The sequence below is a fragment of the Crocodylus porosus genome, unplaced genomic scaffold, assembly GCF_001723895.1.
Source record: "Crocodylus porosus isolate Cpor-Errol unplaced genomic scaffold, CroPor_comp1, whole genome shotgun sequence".
Taxonomy (NCBI): Eukaryota; Metazoa; Chordata; order Crocodylia; family Crocodylidae; genus Crocodylus; species Crocodylus porosus.
In genome coordinates, this window is record NW_017728910.1 from 3,480,048 (window position 1) to 3,505,448 (window position 25,401).

Here is a 25,401-nt window from a genome sequence, read left to right on the forward strand (position 1 = left end):
TAATCCAGCCTGTGGGGCCAGAAGATGGAGCATCACTGCTGTGAAATATAGTTTGGATATATGGAGAGCCAAAAGAATCTGAGCTAATTCAAGAATCCAGACGTGAATTATTTTAAGGTAACTTAGTAAAATGACTCTATATTGATCAAGTGAATCATTTTGTTCTCTAACAGAAGATGCTTACCAGTTCCATTAGGTGGTTTATGGACAACATTACAGCATCATGAGATGGTGGATCCATTAGTTTGCTTAGAAAATGAGCAATTCCCCCAAGCTTTAGAATCTGGAAAAAAAAAGGTTCAAGAAATATGATTCTAAAAGTAAATATTTGTATGTTACTGCGAACATCTGCAGACCACTAACGTGCCACTCACTAATTACAAAACCGCAAATAAGTAAGAACTTGTAAGTTTCAATTTCACTAGGAATATACTCAGATTTATTCCCCCTTCCCCACAGAAAAATCATTAAGTTATACTAAAACAGGCACTAGCAATGTTATTTATATTTAGGGATCCATTCCTCATCCAAGTTGCATGTCTGGAACTTGTGTTGATTGTTAAGTTATGAACTGAACAGCTTTTGTTTAAGATCTATGAACTGTCCATTGTCACTTACATTTCACTGCAAACTGCCAAGTAAGGAGATGTAAGAGAAAAAACACATTAACAGTAATGACAGCAGGGGCTAAGCCAGCAAATCCTGCAGCCTATAGTCCTTTTCAGTGTGTTGCATCAGTTTTGTTCTGTAAGGCCCTTCCCTCCACCACAATATGCTATATGTAAATCACACAATTACCACATTAATCATGCAATTAATTTAAATTAGCTACAGGCACAAATTAAGTATGGTGCCATAAAAGAGTCCAACTAACTACAGTTACACATTTTCCAGCAATAAATGTATAGCTAATTGCTATCCAAATTTAAATTTGCACATGTAGCAGGGTCTGGCCCAGTAGTTGGGAGACCTGTCAGTTCACTGGAGTTGCACCACAGTGGTTTACCAGGGACTGGGCATTACACAGGTGAGGGCAGCGCATAGCAGCTGCAAAGACTGGGTCATGGCAGCACCTTGCTGTGACGTCTCAACAACTGCATGCACCAGCAATAAGGCACAAGAGGATCTAATGTGAGATCTCACAATCACACCTCCTGCCAGGCATATATGGCATGGTAGGAAGTGCAATTGTGTGGATTGCACTTTAGATCCCCCTCGTGCCTTTACCTGCATGATTAGAGGTCCTCAATTCTAATAAGTATTAAAAGAAAAAAAAGTTGGGGGGCAGGGGAGATGGAGTTCTCTGACTGATGTACTTCAGAGTCTGGTCTTTATTGATTTTTAACCAACAATTTGGGAACAAATTTTTCTGGTATTTACCCTCTATCATACCTCAAAGAAACAATTGAAATAGCTTTTTCAAATCAGCTGGACTCTGCTATACGAGGCAAAGGACAACCTCAGGCTCAGAGTTATTTCACTTCTTTAGTATATAAGTGGCAAATTCTTTAACTTTGCTGCATTCAGAAAAAATTCTAATACATAGTGCCATTCACAACAACTCACCCCTCTAACAGATACTCACCTTGATTTGTAGACAGAGTTCTTCCAAAGGCGTCCTCAGGATTTCTGGTAACTGATAATCATCTAGAAGACTGGCACGTAGACCATTGTATAGATGGAAACAGTGACCACGCTGGACTCTGTAACATATTTGATCTGTATGAATGTTTTTTTCTCCAACTTGTTAACCTAGTTGGAAATAGTGTCTAAAACATTTCAAGGACCTATAATTAAGGGCTATTTAGATAGGTAAAAGCAAGTTTCAAAATTTCAGATTTCAGCTCTGAAAATATCCCACAATGGTAATAAGATTAATGAAGAAGCAGTGACAATACGGGGAACACAGACCAGATCTGTGGGCTACAATGATATACTGCTAAATTACATTGCTTTTAAGAAATATTTGGTTCCACAGTTCATCCTCATTTAATGAGATGTTAATATGAAAAAAACCCTACTAAAACAAGTGGATGCAAGAGAATGCATAATTAATTTGTATTTTACTGTATAGGAAAAACCATCTTCAGAGGCTGTCAAAAGTAAATCAGGTTCCTAGAACTTAGCACAGTCATTCTTTCAGTAAAACAGAGACAGTTATGCCAAGTCATGCTTCAGAATGTGAGATTACCCTGACTGAACATCAAGGTTCTCAACTTGAATGCAAAGCACACCATTAGATTCCTTTTAGAGATTACTAAAATGAGAATTTTTCTATTAGCCATGTCTCACCTTCCTGCTCGACCTTTCCTTTGCTTGGCATTAGCATCACTAACCCACTCAGCTGCCAGGGTGCTAATGTTGTTCTGCGTGTCAAAATGAGTTTCTTTTATTTTTCCTCCATCAATAACAAACACAACATCATCTATGGTAATGCTGTCAAAAATAAAAGGAGTTTTCATTTGTCACATCTTTGACATATAAACAGAAGTACCTATCTACAGAGACCAACTAATACTTCATCTCTACATAAAGAAATTAATTACAAGTATCCTAGTTTCAAGGACCGCATACAATTATTAAGGTTATTAGTGCTATTTTAAGTGGTCTATCTATAAAACAAAAGATGTGTACTTGCTACATATAAAGAGAATTGAGCAGCAATTCTGCACACATTTTAAAAAAACCTTCATTTTGTACTATTTTAAACTATAAGAAAGGCAGCTGTTGCTCTACTGTAGCAGTTCTCCAGCAAACAGTGCCTATAAATCAAGTATTGTATCAAGCACTAATAGATTTAACATTGCCAACAAAAAAAACCAACAACCAACATAAAAATCACCTGGTAGTGTGGGAAGCTTGTCACTTTAATTTGGGGGGGGGGGGGGAGGGGGGTTGGACAGAAAATGCAGCATGATTGTTGTTCATAACTAAGCTGTGATAAGATGTTTTCAAAACTTTGCTCTAAATTCATCCTGATGCTTACACAAACCTTTTAAGGATAACTCAGTGCTCTAGCAGGAATCAGAGCCAGAATAACCTGGCACAAGTTACCTTCCTCATTATACAACAGGAAAATCTACTTACTAGTTTTAAGGAACTTTTTAAAATTATGGACAGAACTTTAGAAAGTTCAAACATTGCAACAAGGGATTATCATGAACAAGAATAATTTACACAAAAAGTTGGTCAATAATATTTGCACAAGTAAAAGCATACTTTAACCATCAGCTCTTCCAGTTCAGTCTACATCTTAGTCAATTGTTTCTCCATGAATCACAAACGGCAAATAAAAACCCTGGGGTGGAATGTTAAATTATTTATCAACATAACTGTTTAAGGAAAAGTCTGAGCCACTTTCCTCAGCCTTGCAGTAATAAAAGAGGGGTTGAAGAAAAAAAAAAAAAAAAAAAGCTTGCCAGAAAAGCAAGCAGCTCAGATGCTTTAAAACGCAACAGATTTGAAACATGACAATTCCATACTCTGTTTGATTGAACCCAAGAACATTTATGAAAAGAAATTTATTTTTAGCATTATAAGCCAATAGTAAAAAATAGCAAAATACATTTCCCATATTACTTAACAGATTTATACTTCTAATTTTATAACTCAGGATTTATGCTGCTTACGTTATATTGAAGTCACCCACGGTACATGTAATATTTTACCTGGTCTCTGCTATGTTGGTTGCAATAACAATTTTCCGTACTCCAGCAGGGGTCTTTTTAAAAACCTGTAAATACACAGTCTGTTAATTCCTATTCAAGCATTTGCCAATAACAAAGGATAGTCAATCAGTTGTTTTCCAGATCTGAACAAATGTGTACATTAGGGCTGTGCGAAGCTTTGGTCATTGATTCAATTTGGAGGAGATTCGGCCCAATTCAGTGGCTGAAATTCCAAATCCAATCAGGAGACTCGTTAATCTCTGCAAATCGAATTGGAAGCTTCCCATTCAATTCAGAGAGATTCAACAATTCAGCCGTAGACACACCCTTATGCTTTTTCTATGTACCTCGAGGTACCGGGTGTGGGTTGTGAATGCCAAGATGGTGGGGCAGATGGAGCATCCAACAGCAGAGCCAGGGGGGTGTCCCTGCGCGCTTGGCAGCAGACCCGGCAGTGGACCAGAAGTACTTCCGATACTTCTGCGCAGGGGACCCCCTCCCACCCCCGGTTCAGCGCCTGGTGCCTCCTGGGTCTGGGGGGGCACCTGGGATCCTCCTGAAGCTGATTGCCAAGCCAGGGAGATGTGGGGGGAGGGTACACCACCGAGCATGCAGGTACCTTGAGGTACGTAGAATAAAAACCATATAAAGCTGTGTCTATGGAATAATGATCCTATTTCAGATTGAGATTCGGCCAAATCTCAAAAAAATTGGGAGTGATCCAGCGAATCAAATCACTGTCCCCTGAATCGGGCCAAATCTGAATTGAATACTGCCCATTTCACAAACCTCTAGTACACACTTGCCCTCGAACACTTTCATACTATTTAGTCGAGGTGAAACTTTCTGCAAAACAAACTAGTTGTAAATATTTTTAGGAATACTAAATAAATAATATCTTGTATACAGTTAACCATAATTAGGTTACAACAAAAAAAGCTTTCTACAATGGGAGATAGTCACTCACACAAATAGTACTGCCATTAACGGCACCACGGTACACGGTAATCACAGCAAAGGTATCGGAATATATAAGCACTGAAATAAAGTCATTATGAGTCAAGTTTTAAAATTTAAAATAAACTATTCACTCGCTATGCCTTCTGTACGATGTACTTAAGAAATTTTGTATGTTTTCTGATGCTTTTTATGGTCCAACATTCACAACATTTTCTTATTAAAAAACCCCATTTACCTGCGTCTGATTAACAGTAGGCATCAAAGAGTGGAGAGGTATGATAACAAACCTATCTGCAAATTAGAACAGTATGCATTATAACACAGAATGAAAAATACAATTCTTACACAGCAGAAATGAACAAACTGAACAGAAAAAGAATGTGTGTACATCTATTATTTACTACTACCAGGGCTGTAAATAGATGTCCCAGGAGAAAAAGTGTTTCCCCACCCATGACTACAGACATACAAGACCACTATCCTGCTTCAAGTCCTGCCAAAGTACGCAAGATAAAATGTGTTACCACATTTTTCCAGGACAGCGTGGTATGTGGCTGTAAGGTTATCATGGCCTTTTTCCATAACCAAGCTGGTTAGCTGTGGTTGGCCATCTACTGGCAGAGAAGCAGCCATGCAACTTGGAAGAACTAGAGGCATTTATACACATGCTCTGGGAGTGGGGATGGGGAGGATGCTGCACTTAGAACACCCAAGGGCTGCAGACTTGCAGTGTGGACCCAAGGCAGAGTTCCCTTGTCAGCCTCACTCTCCCACAGGTGCAGGTGATCTGCAGGTAGATCCTGGGTATCAAAGCTTTAATTTAGCTATGGTTGTGAGAGGACTGACACAGGGAGAGGGGAGAGCAAGGCTGCCAGGGGAAGCCTGATTGGTTGGGCTCAAACTTATCTGACTGGCCAAAGCAAACAGATTGGATTCTGGGCGACTCCATGCTGGGCACAGATCCCTGCTGACATTCCACAGTTTGCACTTCATTCATAGAAATGATCAGAAGAAGCATTACAAGCTCATGGACCATTTTTTTGCATTTCTCCAACTGAGAGTCCCTCTACATATGCATTAGATCCCATGATGCTTGTACTTGCACAATTCACATAATCCACACATACAAGGCAGATGGTATGACTGTGGGATCACAAATGAAATCCTATCATACCTTAATGCTAATGCCACAGCTACTGTGATCTCCCAGCCCCAGGAGCACCACATGTACTCTCACAGCTGGTTTCCCAACTTCAGGTGTGGCAGCCCTCCAGGGCTGGAAACTCCCAGAGTTGGGCATGCACATGGACTACCCCAGCTGGGAGCTCTCATGAACTGACAAGACACATTCAAGTAATGGCATTATAGGAAGCAGTTAAAAACCTATTGCATGTTTTGTGGAATATCTTTGTAGCTTACTCCTTTTTATCATGTCACTGATTGATGGAACGTGCAACTGGATGACAACTTAAGGCATAATTAACTGGTTAATCACACCCTAAATGTAATGTGTAGATGGGGCCTCGTATGCATCAAGAGGATAGAGCAAATAGTTCTCTACCCAGAAGATATGAGCCATCATTATTCCAAGAAATTTTGTGCTAATCTCTATAAAAAGACTTTTACGAAGTCTTTCAAACAGCAAGACTGAATCAGCAAAGAGGAATGAAGAAAGATAAGCTCAATTCTCTATAGAGAAAGACAAGGCAGGAAAGTTCTGACATGAGACAAGACAGAGGAAATGCAAGTCTGAGACTCATCAATATGGAGACAAAAGCTAAAATATGGGCAGTCAATGGCATCGCCAACACTCTCGGATGAAAGACACTACTAATGCAAAAATAATTCACGTTATAAAGAATGAGAAAGAGGAAGAGACTGAAAAAAACAAAACCACATTGCCAAGTGTGTAGGGATCTGAGGAACCACAAGAAAATACTGAAGAAATTCTCACTGGGAGGGAAGGGGGGGGGGGAAGGACTCTTAGAATCTATATAAGAAAACAAAATATATTTTTACCCGATTTAAACATGACTTGTGACATCAAGAGATCATGTAAAGTGCTAATGTTGTCCCAGCCTGGGAGAAACACCAATATTGCACCATCCTACATATAAAAAATGGGGGAAAAATTGGATTATGGCTAAAGTTATAAAAGCATTTGTTCGAATGTTTAGACGAAGTTGGGTATTATGAATAGCTGACATTTGAGACATCACTGAACAAAACATGCCACAAAACTGTATAAGCTTGATGTTACAAAGAGATGGTTACATAACTTTTCTTAAGTTCTCTCAATACTTCAAGTTAAAATTAACACATTCCCTTGTAAAATTATAAAAAGGACATTCTAGTTCTTCAACATTCTGAGAAATTAGCAGTGCAATTAAATAAAAGACACACAATTGGCTGAAAAAGCACATAATTTCTCCTCACTTAGTTTTCTAATAATTTTGCAGCATAGGATATGTGATTTTGAAAGTGTATGGTTTAATATTCAATTGCCCTTTGGGGAAGGCAAACAACAGATGTGCTGGATGAGGACTGAGTTATTCCATTACTCTTTCTAGAATTAACTTCAGTTTCCATGTTTGAAATCTGTCTCAAGTGCAGAACCGTTCTGACAAAGTATGTTTAGTTATAGTGGAAGTGGTCTTTTATTAGGGTTTCATGACTTATCACTGGTGTATGCCTATACATTCCATAGCCTACTTTCTCTAATAAAAACAAAGGAATGGAACTAAAATTCTAAGTAAATTTATAAAGAGAAAACAAGAATTACCATACTGGATCAGACTATAGGGCCATCTAGTCTGGTATCCTTCCTCCAGCAGCAGCAAAAACATGATGCTGCAGAGGTGAGCAGTAGTTAAGTTTTTAGGTCCATTATTTTGTAAGCACACAAGACAATGGAATGTATAGATGTGTAATTAAATTAGACACATCTATGGGATAAGCATATACAGGACTAACTAAAAATAAAAATACAAATGTTGTATTCAACAGTAATGCAAAGCTTTGGTATCTCACAAGCAAGTAAACAACCTTAAGAAGGCAGAGACATTTCCTCAATGTTTGTGTTTATTTAATATCTGAACTAATATGACCCCATGAAGTTACTTTTTTTAAAACAACAAACAGGACCCACTGTATTGAAAATGAATTTGTTTACTTATCTGAAAGAAGTAATTTAAAGCCCACAGCCCAATACAATTACGACAAGGAAATAAAACATCTCTTCGCCCATTCAAGCATTTTTTCCCAGCCACTTGTCCACTTAAGAAGATGGCAAAGCACTAGAGATTCATTTTATATGAAATTTCTAGAAAGTATAAAGGTAACTAAGGTAGCTGTCAGCGCACCTATTAAGTCAAAAAATGAATTCAAAACTACCTACTAACGTTTTCATTTAGATTTCTATATTGCCTTCCCTCGATATTTTAGCAGTCATTTATCAATAACTCTGGGAATTAAGGTTTTTCAAATATCTCGCCCTACAGTTTACTCACTACACAATGGTTCCTGCCTAGGTAAGGATATATGCTGCATTTCAGTTGTTCAGTATATACTACAAAACACTTGATAAATGTATTTAGAGTGAGATTTTTCAAAGCTATTAGCAGGATTTCACTGCAGTTTTCATTCATTTCAATAGGCTTCATCTAAGAAAACATTACGCAGGAATTAAATTTAAGCAATTGCTTAAATCACATTGAGTTAATTAAGTTGTACATTCATTATTCGGGGACTTGAATAGGAATGATGCATCTAAATCTTGTAGGTGACTTTGGGGGAAAAAAACAACACAAACAAGCAAAAAAACCCCCAAAAAACTTAACTACAGTGCAGTTATAGAATCCAACATAATTTCTATCTGCTGTGACCCCCCTGATGACCACTGTAGTAATTTCCTAAAGTATGGTGCCACATTCTAATATTACTGCTGTAACAGTAACAATGCTATGACAGATTTGTGTGCTCTTTGCTCAATATTTTGCCTGAGCATTGGATTTTCTAAAGAAGGCAAGTCTTATATATCAGCATATAAAACCTAAGTACACGCTCCTTTTCCATCAGAAAGTGGCTTCTGGATGGGAAGATATAGTTTGCTGATGAGAAAGAGGAGAAGGCTTATATGAATGTTAAGTTACTTTTGGTATCAGCGTAACAAACTGTGTAACAATTTTAACTCTGTTATATAATTTATTTTTTTTTAAAGCTAGGCAGAAGGCAATCTATAAAAGGTGCCTCCATGCCTTGTGTCATTCTCCTCACCGATACCTGAGCTTTTGTAGGTTGCAACCTACTTCACCAGATGCATGGCATAGCATGTCATTTGACAAAGGAGGCTGTACCTTATGAAAGCTCATGTCCCTCTCTAGTTGGTCTATAAGGTGGTACCCTACACTGCCCTCTGCCTAACAAGGCAGAGTACCACTTTAAAAAAAAATGTTAAACTGAATGGGTTAAAAACGGTTTAACAAGGGGAAAAAAAAAAGTTATGCTAGACAGAAACTCACCTCTTCTTCTAAGGCAATGTGTCTGATGAGTGCAGCTATGAGGTCAAGGTCAATTTTGTCATCATCCATCGATTCCAAAGCAGCTATAGTACTTGTTGAATACCTATAGACATCAAGTGAATATGGAGGCAACTTGTTTGCATACAAAGCGACAATCATAGATCCAGTCATAGGAATACAACCTAAAAGGGTCTTCCTGGGTGATTCAGTCAAGCCCCCTATTTTAGCCGGCAGCACTTCTACCCAATGATCACACACTTCAAACCCTCACTCCTGCAACTATAAGGCATAAAATCAGAAACATCAAGAGCCTCCTACAACATACCACAGATAAGAACACTATAAATGAGGGCACTTCCAAAGACCTGCCATTGCAATTAGAAAGGCTCTGTACAAAACTAATTTCAATCTGACAACATAAGGACAGCATTAACGTAGGACAATTCTTTTGACACACTAGCATTATATTAATCTATATAGTGGGTTTAACCTAAATGTAATTTGCTGTAAAATATGGTCAGAGCTCTTGCATTATTCAAACTAACATTTAAAGTTGGATCATCTTACAGGGATCAGCAACCTTTTTCTGTACAGACCACTGGTTCCAATCTGGCCCCATATTACAAGATGTACATCTTTGCCTCTCTAGGCCATCTAAGCCTCTTACATTTACTCTTATCACCAATCCCTGCCCCCCATGGCAATAGGGAGGGACAAATACCATGGCACGTGTAAATTCAGACACGAAAGCAGGGAAGGCTATGAAGGGGATGGGCAGTAAGAAATAGCCGTGTGCCTCCAATCCCCCAAAGCTTGATCAGACCTTGGCAGACCAGATCCACCCAGTAGGCTGTTGGTTGTTAACACCTACCCTGAAATACCCCCAAATAGTACAGAAATACTAAATACTACTTGGCATTACATCTTAAATGAAAGATTTTATGTTCTATTTTTGCAAAAAGCCAGATTATATTAATATAACCTTTCTGAATTAAAACTAAATAATTTAAGCAGCCTACAAACATTTCATGCTTCATCATTCAAACTAATGATCTTCCTGAGGGACTTAATTCAAGCCAATCAGTAAAGACTTTGGAATACATTATATAGGCATCGCTACTTGCAATTATTGCAGTCCACAACAAAAGCAGCAAAGGTAGAGAAGCTTTAAATCTGCAGTGGAGAAAACACTGAATTTTTGGGTAGAATGAAGTTGTGGATGTGCAGAAGAAAAAAACCTGTACAGGATAGGAAATATTCTAGTAAAGTATACGCTACCCTGGTAGGAGTACAACTGATACTTTTCATTTTAGGACAAATTCATTCAAGAGAGGAACAACAGAACTCAGAAGGGAAGAGCGACCAAAGTGAAATGACTAAATAAAGGAAAACATATTAAAGGGAAAAAAAATGTGCATTTCATTTAAAAAAAAAAAACCCACAAAATAAAACAAAAAAACCCCAGGAAGTCAGGTTCAAGTGAGAAAAATAAACGAACAACAACTCTGGAAGCGAAATGTAAAACAGCTATAAGGGAAGTAAAAAAAACAAAACAAACAGAGGATTTGAGGAGAAAATTTATAAGGGACAGAAGACAGTAAAAATGTCTTACAAAACTTTAAAAACAGGAAGAATGACAGGAAATCAGTTGAGCTACTGGATGATCAGGTTGTAGAAGGAACCCCAAAGGGCAAAAATGTCATCGCAGAAAAACTTAATGAGTTTTTTCCAATCAGTCTTTATTATGAAAGATAGTAGGGAGATTCCCTTGCCAGAGCCACTCCTCCCAGGGAGCAAATCAATAGAACTGACTCCTAATAAAGTGTGAACTGATGAGGTTTTAGGGGACAATGGATAACCCAAACCCTGTCAGAACCTGATGGCTTTCACACAAGAGATCTGAAGTTGTGGAGCTACTTCCTATAACATACCACCTATCACTAAGAAGAGCATAGCTACCAAGGCCTGGAGGGTTTCCAAAATAACATCTCTATTTAAAAAGAGGGCTGGGTTACCTTTCAGAAAGGGTCTTCTAAGGAAGGGCTCAGCTAGGCCTTTGACATGACCACAGTACTGCAAGAGCCATAAATGCAACAAAGCAAAGAGACTCAAGTGGAGACCATCATTCAAAAGACTGGAAAAAGCAGTGTTTTTGTTTTTAATCTGTTTAAAACTGTATGAAGAAACAGTCTGCATAAAGTTGTCAGAAGTATTTTAGAGCCCACTAGAGTGTTTAAATCATGAAATCTATTGATTGTGGAACCAAACCATCAACAGCATGTAATGCAAAGAAATACTGAATAGGGACAGGGATTCTAAGAGAAACAGAAGCCAGATAGTTTCATTAAGAGCCAGAATTATGGATCATATATACCAACAGGAAAATGGATAACAGCCATAGCTTTGTCTACATTAGCCTTGGCACTGGCAGCTTTTAGTCTGATCAGACCTAGAATTACATGAGTCTATCTAAAACTTTTACTTAGCATTTCAACACTTGGTGTTATGCCTGTCACTATAGGATTGTTAGTCATATTATCGTTTGCGCCTGTAGAAGTACATGTAATTGGTAACATTTGAAGTGCAGCAAAGAAAACAAGACTGACCAACCTTCCTTGAAGCTGCTTTAGATAATCTGGCCAACGTTCTCTATAGATTTCCTCTTTTTCTTCCTTTTCTGGTCTGCTTATGTGCCCCTGCATGAAGCCCTTTTTCCAGCGAGGTCTGCGATCTGTGTTTTCTGGCATATACCTTAAGTGAATGTTAAAAAAAAAAACAAGGTACTTATTCATAATCAAATGAAAATTATTTAAAAAAGTAAAATCTGAACACCTACTACATGCATTATTTTTTCAATCCACAACCAGTGAGAAACATGAGAATACTTTGCTGTACTTTATATTACAAAAATGGTTAAGAATCTTCCCTTACAAAATAGGCACCATCCTTACAAAGTGTCTTTTTTTTTTTTTGTTAATAGTCTCTAAATATACATGAACACTATTTAGCTCAGTCTAGCAGACTGAAAAGTAATAAGATGATTATGCACTATCATCATATCATCTATCCTGAATATCGCTCTTTTAAAGTTTTTCCTCACATTAAAAATATATTTAAATTACTACTGATAGCACCTCGCATTTTGCAAGATGTTACTTATGAAGCTACAACAAAAACAACTCAGTTTTCCATTAGCAAAAATGTTTTCTTAAACAAGATGCCTGCCTTCAATTCAGAAACATCAGCTGTCAATAGAAAGAGCGAACTGCCTTTCTAGTTTAGTCATAGTGGAGAGTGCTTGGCAACTTTGGTAATTCCAGAGAGTTCAGCTGAGCAAAAATGTAAACTTCATTCTACGTATGCACCCAGTAATGTTTGCTACCATTACATGATCTTTACATTTAGAAATGCACTGACCTTAATTTTTCAATGACATCCTCCAAAAGATATTCCACTACAGGAAAAGTGAATCCAGGTATATGAAGCATGGGACAACCGTCTAACAAGGTAACATAAGCAGTTCTTAAACAAGTAAGACAAGACAGGACAGGACAGAACTATAGCACTATTCTGTATTTTAAAAAAAGGGAAGCTCGGCTAACATTTCTCACTAGGTTTTTTATCTTCTTAACTGCACGCTTTTTAAATCTCTGGTTTCTAGGAAAATGTATTACCTTTGAAATGGGCCAGGAAATATTCACAGAAAATGAAGAAATAAAAATACCATATGTAACAAGAGCACATGCTTCCCTATATTCTTATTAGTTGTCTGAAACGCAAACCAGAGGCCACTCGTAGGCTGGAATTAGATACGACAGAGCTTGAAATGTTCATCCGTAGAGCTTTTAAATTTGCTAAAACCTAAAGAAAAAGTCAACTGCTGTGTAGCAGCTTCTATTGTATAGTACGCTCACAATTCTAAAAGATATCTACTAACAGAAAGTGACAGTGGCATATATCCACAATGCAATAAATCAGGGTCATCCAACTGGCAGACCCTTTCAGCCACCTCTCCCAAGGCCATGCAGCAAAGGTGTGGGGGTGCTCCTACATAGTTGGGAAGGTAGGATCTCAGGCAGCTGCACACTGCCAGCACTGTCTGCCTGGTAGGGGGGACTCCACCTACACCATATGGCCAGCACCAAATGCAGCCTCCAGCCAAAGGGAAGCTGAACAAGCCAGGAATAAACTAAGGAAGCATTAAAATGGTCAGCAGTTTGATGCCCGACAGTGGTGTGGAGCTATTCCCAAACCAGAAACAACTGTAATTATAATGTGCAATCAATATTACAATGCAGACATTTCACTTACCAAAATATTCTGAAAATTTCTCTGCATTCAAAGTAGCACTCATCAGTATTACTTTCAGGTCTGAACGAACATTTAGGAGATCTTTAATAACAGTCATTAAGACATCTGACTGAAGATTCCTTTCATGGATTTCATCAAGGACAACATGACTAACACTGGACAATTGCCTAAAATAGAGTACAAAGATGATTCTGTTTAGCACATCACAGACTAGAAGCAAATGTTAACCAAAAAACCCAATAAATATCACTATTTAAACAACTAGTTCACTATTTATATCTTATGATAATTACATTGTTTTTTTCAATAAGTTCTTACTTGTCTGATTGAAGCCACTGTAAGACAATTCCTGTTGTACAGTACAAAATGGAGCCTTGTTTCCTTGGCAACCGACTGAAAAGAGATGCATTAAGAATTCCTGAGTTCTTCTTTTCAATACTTTACAAAGTACTTTAAAAGCTCAAAATCAAAATGTACGCTTTAAAGTGTCTATCATTCAACTTTATTCTGTCAACTCACTCATTCAGAAATAAATTGTTGCAGGAGGAAATTAAGAAAGGGACTATCCACAATATTCTTCAGATGAGAATGGGCACTCAATCTGCCAGAATCAGATTGTACAGCCATTATTTATTATCATTTTGGGATTTGCTTTTCCTTCCTGCCTCAAATTATTGCAGCAATTTAAACCACAGTGCAAATGACTGCTGGAGACTAACAATATGGTAGAAAATTGTTCTCTATTAAGCAGTGTTTATGAATGCGACCGTGAGCTTGGGTTCCACAAATAAGATGCTGCAAATGGGACCAAGCTGTCAAAAATCTCTCTATACTGTTTACGATCTCAGATAACTTGGGCCATATAACACATTTGAAACTTTTTAGTCTGGTACCCATTTGGCACCTTCTGATTTTTTCCAGTTTTCTAGGATTAGTATACAGTATTCTCTTAGACCATAACACTGTTCTGCTTCTGCTTCACCTTGACCAGCACCTCTTATCTAACTCTTACAGTGCCCAAAGTTTTCGAAGAAAACCATCACCTACCTCTGCAAGCGAATTTGGTATCCTGTACTCTTCCCATTACCACATACTTCCGCCCTTTCAGCGGCAACTCTCTCTGCAACCTTAAAAATCACACCAACATGTTAAAAAGGTCACAATGGTTATCTGTGAAGTTCTTATTATTTCTTAATAGGCACTCCCTATAATGAAGTTGTACATGCACTTGTTAAAAAAACAAAACAAAAAAACCAACAAAAATTATATGCAACAGAACTGAAAGATATTTTAAACATCTCCTTAATTCTTTGCTGTATGACATGCAATTTTTCTTGGGAAGTACACTTTCTCCCTGATGGGCATTAATAAAAAATTAAAAAAAAGAAAGATGGGTACTATGGTCAAGTGACTTTGTTCAAACAAAATTTCAACTTTAGTAAATAGCTGCAAACATAGACTAAGATCTTCCCTTAAATACACAAACTTCTGTAAGTTATGTATGAAAAGTGGTATTAGCATTCATGATTCCAGTACTACAAAAGTTGTAAGTCAATTAAAGTCAGCAGTATAAGACAGAAGTAAATACAGAGTAGATTAATACCCACAGCATCAGTTTTCATTAACTACTAAAATAAAAATTCAAAGTATTTACTATTAGTTTTCTCAAAATGTAACAGTTTAAATAAAACTGCATGAAATTAGCACCAAAACAAACCCAAGAAGTTTATCTTACTTGTCCTCAATGGGCTGAAAAACAACCCTGGGACAGCTCATGATTTTGTAATTTTGATTTACTAAGTCAACTTATTTCTTAAGGATGACCACTACATACGCCAATTATTAAGGATGACCACTACATTATGTCAATTTACAGGGGGTTTTTTACAGGCTTTTTCAGCTTTCCCCACTTAACAGTTTTATATACTAAACTAGGGTTAGGTATTTGATCAGTCAAATAAAGATTGGTCAACTGACCGGTCAAATATCCTCAAAAAATTGTAAATAAGTTACCAAGAGGTCCATATAATATAAAGAAAAATCACAGATGTGTAATCAAAACAAACAAAAAAAAAATCATATTTTCTGCAAAGATAACTGCAAAAAAATGTAGGGTTTTGTTGAGGTTTTTTGTAAAATTGCTATAATCTTTGATCAGTCAAAAAAATATGCAGTCAGCTGACTGGTCAGTGGCCAATATTTGACTAGTTAATTGACCAGCTTGCCAATTCTATATAAAACATATATTCATTATACTCAAAGAGATTAAGGGCAAAGAGATTCTTTTTATAAACTTTAAAGACTTTTTGTTCATTCTGGCTATCAAGTTTCATGCAATCAAACATGCTCAGAAATTTTCACCTCTAATTTTCAAAATGCTGGACAAAGCAAAGTGCTACAGTTTTCCCAACTATTTTAGATTGTGAAATTGCTTAGGTCAGGTACAAACTCTTATGTTCTCCTTTACCCGTAACATGTTCATGTATGATATAAGCGTTAAAACGGAAAACTTAGCTAATATCTAAGCTACGGCTGAGAAAGGATCTGGTGGCCATTTACCAACTATCAAGAGAAACCAGCGGGAATTGGGAGAGACTCTGTTCCCCCAGGCACCACTAGGGGTTACTAGGAATAATGGCCACAAATTGTTAGAAAGAAGGTTCAGACTGGACATGAGGAGGCACTGCTTCATGGTTAGGGCTTCCAGGCTCTGGAATGGACTCCCAAGGGAGGTGGTACTCTCTCCTACCTTGGGGGCCTTCAAGTGGAGGCTGTATAGATATTTGGCTGGGGTGTTATGACCCCAGCACTCCTTCCTGCCTGGGGCAGGGGGTCAGACCTGATGATCTGTTTAGGTCCCTTCTGACCCTAAGCACTATAATCTCTGCAAAGATAAAGGGGATTTGTTCTGGATGAATTTCCTGTTGTAGGGTTCAGCCAGTTTTTGGAAAATTGGTTAACTGCTGTAAAATACCTTACTGTTAGTGAGCAACATTTAGCTGCAAACACACACACACAAAAATCAACAAACTTCTGTTTATTTTTACATCTGCACAATGAATTAGGCGTATAGGTGCCTGTAGGAGAGGGGATTTACGATTGTAATCTCTTTGGGCAGCACAAACTTTGAGAGAGAAAACATAAAATGAAAGAAAACCAAAGCTGACTGCAATCTTTTTGCAGTTCTTCAATACAAATAGGAGACACTCCTTTCTTCCAATTTCCTTCTGGCAAAAATAAATTAATATTCAAAAAAGTAATATAGTTTTCAAGATGACACTTACTGAGATGGCACTGATCCTCCTTGGTTGTGTGCACACAATCCTGCAAGCAGACCCTTTTCCTCTCTCAATGTAGTCATCCAGAATGAACTGAGTTACTTGTGTGGTCTTTCCACAACCAGTCTCACCACTTATCACAGTTACCTGATTATTATTTATCACGTTTACCAGTTCCTATTTGAAAAGGTAAAGAAAGCATTATAATAAATGTTATATTAAGTGGATATTAGACTTCAGAAGAATTTCCTACAGACTTAGCTTTTAATTAATCTACAAAAAATGTAACAGCAATGAACACAATGTTATATAATGGGCTAATAGGGTTGCCCAAGTACCAAGGTAGCAGGCATAATATGATGCATTAGCAAAGCCTGGGTTTAAGGCTGTTTGAGTCTCAAAAAGCCCATGAAATGCAACTTTAGAAGTTGACACTGCAAAGGCATAGAGAAAAACGGTATTTTTAAAATATATTTTAACAGTACCATATTTTGGCACATTTGATTGTTTCCATACAAACTGCTACCTCTGACAAAAATAATAAGTTTCAGCGTATCAAAATGAGTTCCTACACACTGGTGAAGAATTCATCTCTTCTGAAATGAAGTCAGAGCTAATACTGATGCTTCACAAGTAAAAGGTAACTTTTATTAGAAAAGGTAGGATTCTTCAGAAGAGATGCACCAAAACCAACAGGCTTTCAATTCTAAAGCTCAGCTCAAAGTCATACTTTTACAAATGCTTCTCTATTTTTTTTTTTTTTTTAAATAAAAGAACAAGTATGTATTCAATTTTAAAATAAAAATATATTTACCCTTCTCATCCCATATGAAGGCAATTTTTCTCGGAACCTCTAGGAGGAAAAAAAATAAAAAAAATACATGCAGTTGAGAAGAGCATTTAAAAGACAATCCGAGGTAAAAGACATAACCAATTTTGCCTACTATCCATCTTTCAATCAGAAAACAAAGCAGCATATTGGTCTCGAGTTAAGAATTTGTAGTCCCTAGGCTTAGGTTTATGTGCACGTTTAACCATATGCACAGTTTCCACTCGGGGCAGGGGGATGGGTGGGAAAAGAGTATTTGCAAAATTAAAGTTAATTATGTGTATGTGCGAGAGCCTGGGGCCTTTGTTTCATAGTTTCATCTTCTGGATTTGACCCTTAAATTAAAAATTCGTATTCCTGCAGAGAACTTGTAGGCCGAGGTGGACAAAATAAGGCTCTCCAGGCCATTCTACCCAGCCTGTGGGGCGCCTCAAAATGAGTATCTATCTGCCCCGGGTTGCCTGTCAAAGATGACAGAAGCCAGTGGCAGCAAGACCCAGTGGCAGCAGCAGCAGAGCAGAAGCAGCAAGGCCCACCCAGCCCTGCCAACTTCTAACCTACCAGAGGGTTCTAGCACACCCCAAAAGGGAACTCAGGTAAGAACTTGGAGAAAGGGGAGGGGGAGGATCAGGGAGGACGCCAACACAGCAGGAGCCAGCCCAGCCCAACTGGAAGCCGCATAGTGCTCCTGTTGCACCGCAGCCCCGGCACCACAGCCATACAGCGGTAGCTGGGGGTGCAGCAGCAGTGGTGGCAAGCAGGGAAGGAAGGGAAGTGGGAGTAGTAGCAGGTGGGAGCATGGAACCCCAGGGTCAGGGCCAGCGGCAGCAGGAGCCAGCCAGGAACTATGGAGCTGGGATGGCTCTTGCTGTGTGCTACATTGCAGGCAGGAACCATGGGGGCAGGGTAAGACAGTGCCCAGGCAGGCTGAACAGCTGTGCCATGCCAAGTTGCATGTTTTCTGGCTGCAACGCAGAACACAGCAGAAGCCAGCCTGGCCCCATGGTTCCTGGCTGGCTCTTGCTGCTGCCTCTATCGGAGGGCCACGTGCTGGGAGAAGTGCTGCGCTGCAGCCACTGCCTTCTTGCCCTTGCCATGCAGGTCTGCTGACTGGGAGTGGAAAGAGCCTGCCTCCTGGTTCCCCACGGGGCCCAGCAGGGCTACTGCGTGCAAGGCCAGAAGCTGCAGGTGCACGCAGAGCCGCTGGGATAGAGGTGGCCAAGTAGGCTGCACCTCTTGCCCCCAGCGCAGCATTGGCCAGAGAGATGCCCCACCTGGCACCAGCACCTGCACTGGGCAGGAGCTCCTCAAGTCCTGCCCACCCATTTGCTGCTGCTGGCCACAGGAGCTGCCATGGGGCGGGGGCACTGCCCACACCTCATAAACCTCACACCCCCACACCCACCTCCACAACCCCCAACATACCTTATGCCCCCACACAGCCACACCTCCACCATACATACACCCTCCCCAAGCCCCATACACAATATAAAAGAATGAGACTATTTTTCAGTTATTATGCAGTCCCTTCTATATACAGCACACCAACACAAATCATGATAAATATTTTTTGTGATAAATTTAAAAATGTTCTAGCAGGTGTTTGACTTTTACTGTATGATTTTTTTTTTTAGTTCTAAGATAGTAATCCCCACTCCCAAAAGGACTATTTCTGAAAGGCAAGAGGAGGGACTTCTTGTGGCAAAGGTGACAGGTTAAGCATCTCTGCACCCAAAATAATTGCCCTTCCCAGTTGTAGGCACATCAGCACCCCTTAATGATATTCTGTAAAGATAACCTATACACCCATATATACATAGATTGATTGGATAGAAATGGATGAAGGATAAAACAATTAGCACAATATCAAAATAAAACTGAACCTATGGCCAGTTACTGCTTTCATGACTAAATTACCCAGGTAATTTATTCAAAGTTACCAAAGGCTGTCACAGCTCTGGATTTAGTTCTTAACTACAAATTTTGGAATGCTAGCCACATCAAAAAATATTACACAATATAAGTATGTATGCTCATATTAATACAAATTAATATAATGTCTAATACTTTCTACTAGATTGCACAGAATTGGTAATTACCCTTGTAAAATGTTTTAATTAAAATGATAGATAGCTAGCTAGCTACATAAAAATGGCATCACAAAAAATATCAAAAGTTATTTTCAGGTATTTTAGTAAAACTAAGGTAAGATTATCAAACCAACATTCTTTCACTAAATAAGATAAAAAAAGCTATGCCTTCTACTCAAAGCAAGTTACTTTAGCATTATACAGTACCTGCATTTCAATGTATCTTGAATCAGACTTCTTCTTTCTTAATTCTTCTCTAAATTGCTCATCTAAATCAATATCTGGCTCATTTTTTTGAAACAGAAATTCTGCATCCCGATCTAGGAATGTTCTCTCCAAGTTTGGTCTATGTTTTATAGGAACCTTTTCCAAGGTTGGTTTCTCTTTTACTTGCTCCACTTGATCAGGTCTGGAACAAAGATTAGATTGCATTTTAACTTCCATATTGAAATGTTAAAACAAAATAATTAAGGATACACTTGGCCACTGAAACAAGTAGTAGAAAGACTTTTTTTTAAATATCTTGAGTCTGTCTAATTTTTAAACCATACAAATGAGTTTCCTTTTCTGAGCAGAGATCACGTGCGCTAATATTCTTAAACACATGAATTCAAGAGCACCTTTAAAGAAAATCTGTCTCTTCAGGTTTCTCAGGTATGCATAGGGAACTGCTTTAAGTTTTATTACGTTTAAAGTAATTTTGCAACCACCAATGAAAACTACTTGCACATGCACCACACACACACAGAAAATTCATGCACAAACTTTTTTTGAACAAACCTTTCCCTTACAACAGCAAAAAGAAAAAAAACAACAGATAATGCCCCACAAGACATCTGCAAGTGAAACGGTCTACACAAGTGCAAAGCTTGTCTTGATTTCACTGTTCAATCTCAAAGAGAAGCAAAAAAGCATAGTGACAAGTAAATTGGATTTTTACATTTTCTTTCTTAATCATCCTGAGTGTCAATCTGAAATGTAGTCACTTTGAGGAGTTATTTAAAATGCATTTCAAACACTACACATGCCAGGCTTTTGCCAATTTTCATTTTTTGGAAATCAATTCCCCACTTTTAAAACCCATTGCTGGAATGAAAGTGCTGTCAAATGCATGAAGCAAAAAAGAAACACTTTTCTAATCCTTCAGATTTAGTAATTGTAGGTATAATTAACAACAACAGATATTTCAGACAGATGCAAGAGCAAACTGGAGACAAGGCAATACTACATGCTTCTGCTATAGGCAAGCAATTTTATCACCACATCAGTTAAACAGAGCAGGACATGGAGGGGCAAACTCTGGTAGGCATGATGCCACAGGTTAGCAGCGCGCCTTCCCTGAATGCCACTCTGATCCCTTTCCCCTGCCCAATCTGCTGCTCTACTTTCTGCTCCTTAACCTGTGGTCCCTGACCAAGCTTTCTTATTCCTATTTTTCTGCCACTGTGCTGCCTATGCTGTCTCTACTCTGCCACATATTACACACAAACTGCCTGTGCCAAAGTTTGACCACCTGGAAGAAGGGATAAAAGAACCAGTTGCAAATACCACACATTCCTCTCCCTAATGCATCTTCTCCAGTTGCAGCCATTAGTAGTAGATTAGTAGAGGACTACAGAATTACAAATAGCATAAGGCAAAGTGTCCCTAGAATTAATAGGAGGCCCAGTATCCTGGCCCTTCCCACGCACAGGAAACAAAAAGACATCAATCCAAGGTGAGCTAAGAAAATGTATTCTTCCTAATAGATCAGCCTAGTACTCTAAAATGGGTAAATATTTTAAACTCACATTTCCTGCAAAACAATGTGACAATGCCATATTAATTGGCTTGATACATTAAGACACAGAGAGAAAAATGTCACAGCATTTTTACTTAAGCTAAGCCGCACAAGCAATGGCACTAGATGTTCTACTGAAGTCTTTTTAGCAACTCCCAGAATGACACTGTTTGAACCAAAATAAATATAATGCACAAATAATTGTTCTGTTTACCCTTCTTCCTCGCCTGACCACCAGGACATGGCTTCTTGTTCTTTTTCGTTTCTAGTCTGGACAGTATTCAACAGCTGCACAATCTGTTCTTCACGATGTTCATCCATTTGCACCACAGCTCTCTAAAGCAACAGAAAAGCGGTTTATCCAGTAATTCAGAAAACAAGGGCAATGCACTTTTTCTTACTATATCACAGAAGACATCTTAACCATCAAATTCATTTGTATACAAGCTTACGTTTGAACTTGTGCACAAGTTGCTATTTCTAAGGAAGTTCTTAGGTGCAAATTTTTCTTTGTGTTACAGGTGTAATGGAAACTGAAGTTTAAAAAGCTGAGATTTATATAATGCCCTCACCTCTACTATGCCAGCCCTTCATTACTCACTTGTTAAATACCTTAAAGTCTTAAAAAAAAATCCAGTTACAGTGAACGCCATTAATGGATTTCAAATAAAGTGTTCTACAGCTACAGGTACTCCTCACTTAACATCACCCCGCTTAACTTTGTTTCATTACAATGTTGCTAATCTATTAGAGAACATACTCGTTTAAAGTCACACAGTGTTCGGTTATAATGTTGTTTGGCTGTTGCCTGCTAGTAGGCAACTACCGTGACGTAATTAGATTCACTTAAAGTTGCATTTTCCAACAACATAACTACAACATTAAGCGAGGAGTAACTATTTTAATAGACAAGTCAAATTTCAGTTATCTAAATCTTTCAGAAGTTAGGCCATTAACTACAAAACAAAAAACACTACAACCTTTTCACAGTTTTTAAAAGAACATAGTCTGCTGGATCAAAAAGAAATTAACTAAACAGGTCCATATGTTGACATTGTTGTACATCTCCTGCCCGTGAACATTACTTAAGAGCACTTTCCTTACATTCTTTTTGCCTCTCCCCGTCCTTTCCAAAACTATGCCTGTGGAGGTGCCCTGATATTACACAGGCGCACACGAACAGGCAACAACACACAAACTGCCTCTTCCCAGCAGGAAAAAAAAATAAGACACACATAAAACAAGACACACATATTGAGAAGTATTGCTTGTTTCATCTCTTTACAGCTGCACATGTTATTGCCAGGGGGAAATACTGTGTAAAAGTGAAGACTTGATCCTCCTCTTCTGCAGAGGAATTTTTAAGGAGGGAAGATAACATTTTGTATCTGAAAACAGGTGCTGAGCTGCTGAAAGTGGGATCTTTTGTATATGACAACAGCACAAACATGATATCACATGTGTTATCTTTTGTAGGACAGCAAAATCAGCACAAAAGTTAAAAAAAGGGAAAAAAATCTATTTCCTCCATCAAAGTCTTTAGCTTTTGAGATAGAGGAGGCTCTTCTTTGTATTCACCAGTTTTTTTTTGCTTAATGGTACAAGGAAGAATAAGTGACAGGTGAACTAGGCCCTATTCAAATCCCCTTTCAAACCTCCAGGGGCACACCAAGTGTTTTTTAGAGCTGTCCTCCCCATAGTTTATCCTCAGTTGCAGCTTAAAAACTAACATGTTTTCTTCCCTGTATGCAAACTTCTCTTCCAACTGGCTTCTCTGAGGGGGGCGGGGGGGGAGGATGTGCCAGCCTGACCCAGAAGTGGGGGTCAGGGGGGCGCGGAGGGGGGATTGATTGATGATGATTTATTTGCAAGTGTTGGCATTGACATCCGGCTGCTTGCGAGCTACCACCTGCTCTTAGGGGTTCACAGGCAAGCAGATGTCCAGGGCACCGCGGGAGCCCCGGGGCCGAAGAGTGCGGCTGGCGGGCGCCGACCCCGCTCAGCCCCGCCGCTTCGTTACCTGCTGCCTGTCGGCCTCTTTGCTCCTCTGCCCGTGCTTCCGCGCGTACCACAGCCCGATCTCGCGGCCCTTCAGGTGCCCAGGATGTCGCCCCCGGCCGCCGCCGCCGCCGCCGCCCCCACGGCCTCCGTATCCTCCTTCGGAGGAGGAAGGCCGGGAGCCCCCGCCCCCGCCGCCACCCCCGCCGCGGCCGCGGCCCCATCCCCTACGGTGCTCGTAGCTCATCGCCCCGCCGCGCTCGGGCCCAGGCACCGCACGGAGACTGCAGCCGGGAAACGACGGACGCCGCACAAGCCGGCTGCTAGCAACCAGCTGAACCACAAACCAGCCAGCTTTTCCGGCGCGTCACTTCCACCGCGCCATTCAAGGAAAGAGGTCGCCGGCCGTTCGTGATGACGCTAGCTGATGACGTAATCGCACTTCTGCGTGGGGAGGGGGAAAGCAGAATTGCGCGTGTGTTTGAGGCCGCGGGCGGGCTGCGGCCGCGCCCTGTCTCCCGAGCTGCGAGTTACAGGCAGGCGGCTGCGGGTGGGTGGCGGGTTCGAGTCACTCGTCCGCCCCTCAGAGCTGCTCGCCCGCGTGTGCTGGTGTCGCTTCCGGCCCCCTCGCCTGGAGACACTGCGGCCTACAGGGAAAATCAACTGGTGACGTCTGAAATGTTGAAACAGCAGTAGGCAGACAAGGTTCAGAAGTTACTGAGGCCACTTTTACACGTGCTCCAGACGTGGGGCAGGGGCAGCGGCAGCGCTTTAATTAGAGCAGCTCCGAGTGCTCTAATTAAAACATCCTTGTGTCTTGTGTATAAGCATCCTCACACTTAAAAATGGTAGCAGCGATGCTTGAACGTAGGGTGCAGAGAAAACTGACATTTTTTTTTGCCTGATCTGGACACAGAAAACAGTTCATAGCTGTGGCCAAACACACGTGCACATCTGCAAACAGCTTCAAAGATGGCCAACTGGGAGAAAATCTGACCCTCATTGCATGGGATCTTTCAACACATGGCATGTTCTGTAACTTGTGTCTGCCCGACTCCCAGCCTGTTGCTGTTTTCAGAAGCAGGGTGGAGGGAGTGGGGGAGCAGAGGGAGGTCTCAGTCTGGGGGGTTTTCAGCTCCTCCAAAGGGTGAGGTGGGAGTATTGGAGCCCTCCCCCTCCCCCCCCAGTGGAGGAGGCTCCAATTCAGCCACCCCACCCTTCAGTAGGGGCTGGGGAGTCCCAAGAATGAGCTGTCTCCGTGGCCTTTTCCCCCTCCCATTCTGAAAACAGCAAGCACTGGCAGAGAGCTTGACTATTGCTACGGGAACCTGGCTGCAGGCTTGCAGCCCACAGCTAGATTCCCTTCCCCTTGGAACAAACAGTGAACTTCTGTTTGGTCTGGGGTGACGGTGTAACTCAGAGCACTTTGCAGAAATCTTTTGGAGTTACATCTGGGAGAAGCACTTCTGTCTGCAGTCTAAAGCTCGTTCAACAAGATGCAGGAAGCTCCTAGAGTGTAGCAATTGCCATGGTCCAGCAGACTCGATTAACTGAGTCTGCTCCATGCGCTGGAATTCCGGTGAATTGGACCAACCTCACAGCTCTTGTATAGACACTCAGGTCTGTGCTCATGGCTGAGTGCTTCTATTATTAGACTATTTTATATTATGCATACATTTAAATAATTACAAGTTCTGGATGTTCTCTGTTAATTACTGATTTTGTCTAAGTTCTCTGAAGTGTTAAATACAGTCTTTTAGTTCTAGTGAATTTATCAGTTGAATTATTAAGACTTTCATTGGTAATTAATACTCCTTTTGTCACCTTGAGTACCACTGTGATGCTCTAAATGGTGCTTGAATCCCATTTTTCTGTATCATTTTTTCCTTCTCTTCTTTGCTGTCAACCTACCATCACTTCACAGCACATGTCTTTTTGCATTAGTTTAAATGTTGCTGGAATTTAGA

At 39.8% G+C, this 25,401-nt stretch overlaps 1 protein-coding gene across 1 annotated transcript in view; it reads right to left on the reverse strand.

Moving 5' to 3' along the window:
• The window catches only part of DHX36 (DEAH-box helicase 36), a 37,875-nt gene extending 14,080 nt beyond the window's left edge, over nt 1-23,795 (reverse strand). Inside the window, exons 1-17 of the mRNA XM_019532617.1 lie at nt 23,457-23,795; nt 21,651-21,772; nt 19,864-20,065; nt 17,552-17,590; nt 16,744-16,914; nt 14,507-14,586; nt 13,778-13,852; nt 13,460-13,626; nt 12,566-12,647; nt 11,759-11,899; nt 9,149-9,251; nt 6,648-6,735; nt 4,864-4,919; nt 3,669-3,733; nt 2,293-2,436; nt 1,586-1,703; nt 185-283 (exon numbers count right to left, since the gene is read on the reverse strand). Of these exons, the coding sequence (XP_019388162.1) occupies nt 185-283; nt 1,586-1,703; nt 2,293-2,436; nt 3,669-3,733; nt 4,864-4,919; nt 6,648-6,735; nt 9,149-9,251; nt 11,759-11,899; nt 12,566-12,647; nt 13,460-13,626; nt 13,778-13,852; nt 14,507-14,586; nt 16,744-16,914; nt 17,552-17,590; nt 19,864-20,065; nt 21,651-21,772; nt 23,457-23,681 (1,977 nt within the window). The 5' untranslated portion in view covers nt 23,682-23,795. The remainder of the gene's footprint in view (nt 1-184; nt 284-1,585; nt 1,704-2,292; nt 2,437-3,668; nt 3,734-4,863; nt 4,920-6,647; nt 6,736-9,148; nt 9,252-11,758; nt 11,900-12,565; nt 12,648-13,459; nt 13,627-13,777; nt 13,853-14,506; nt 14,587-16,743; nt 16,915-17,551; nt 17,591-19,863; nt 20,066-21,650; nt 21,773-23,456) is intronic.
• Between the last annotated feature and the right edge of the window lie 1,606 nt (nt 23,796-25,401).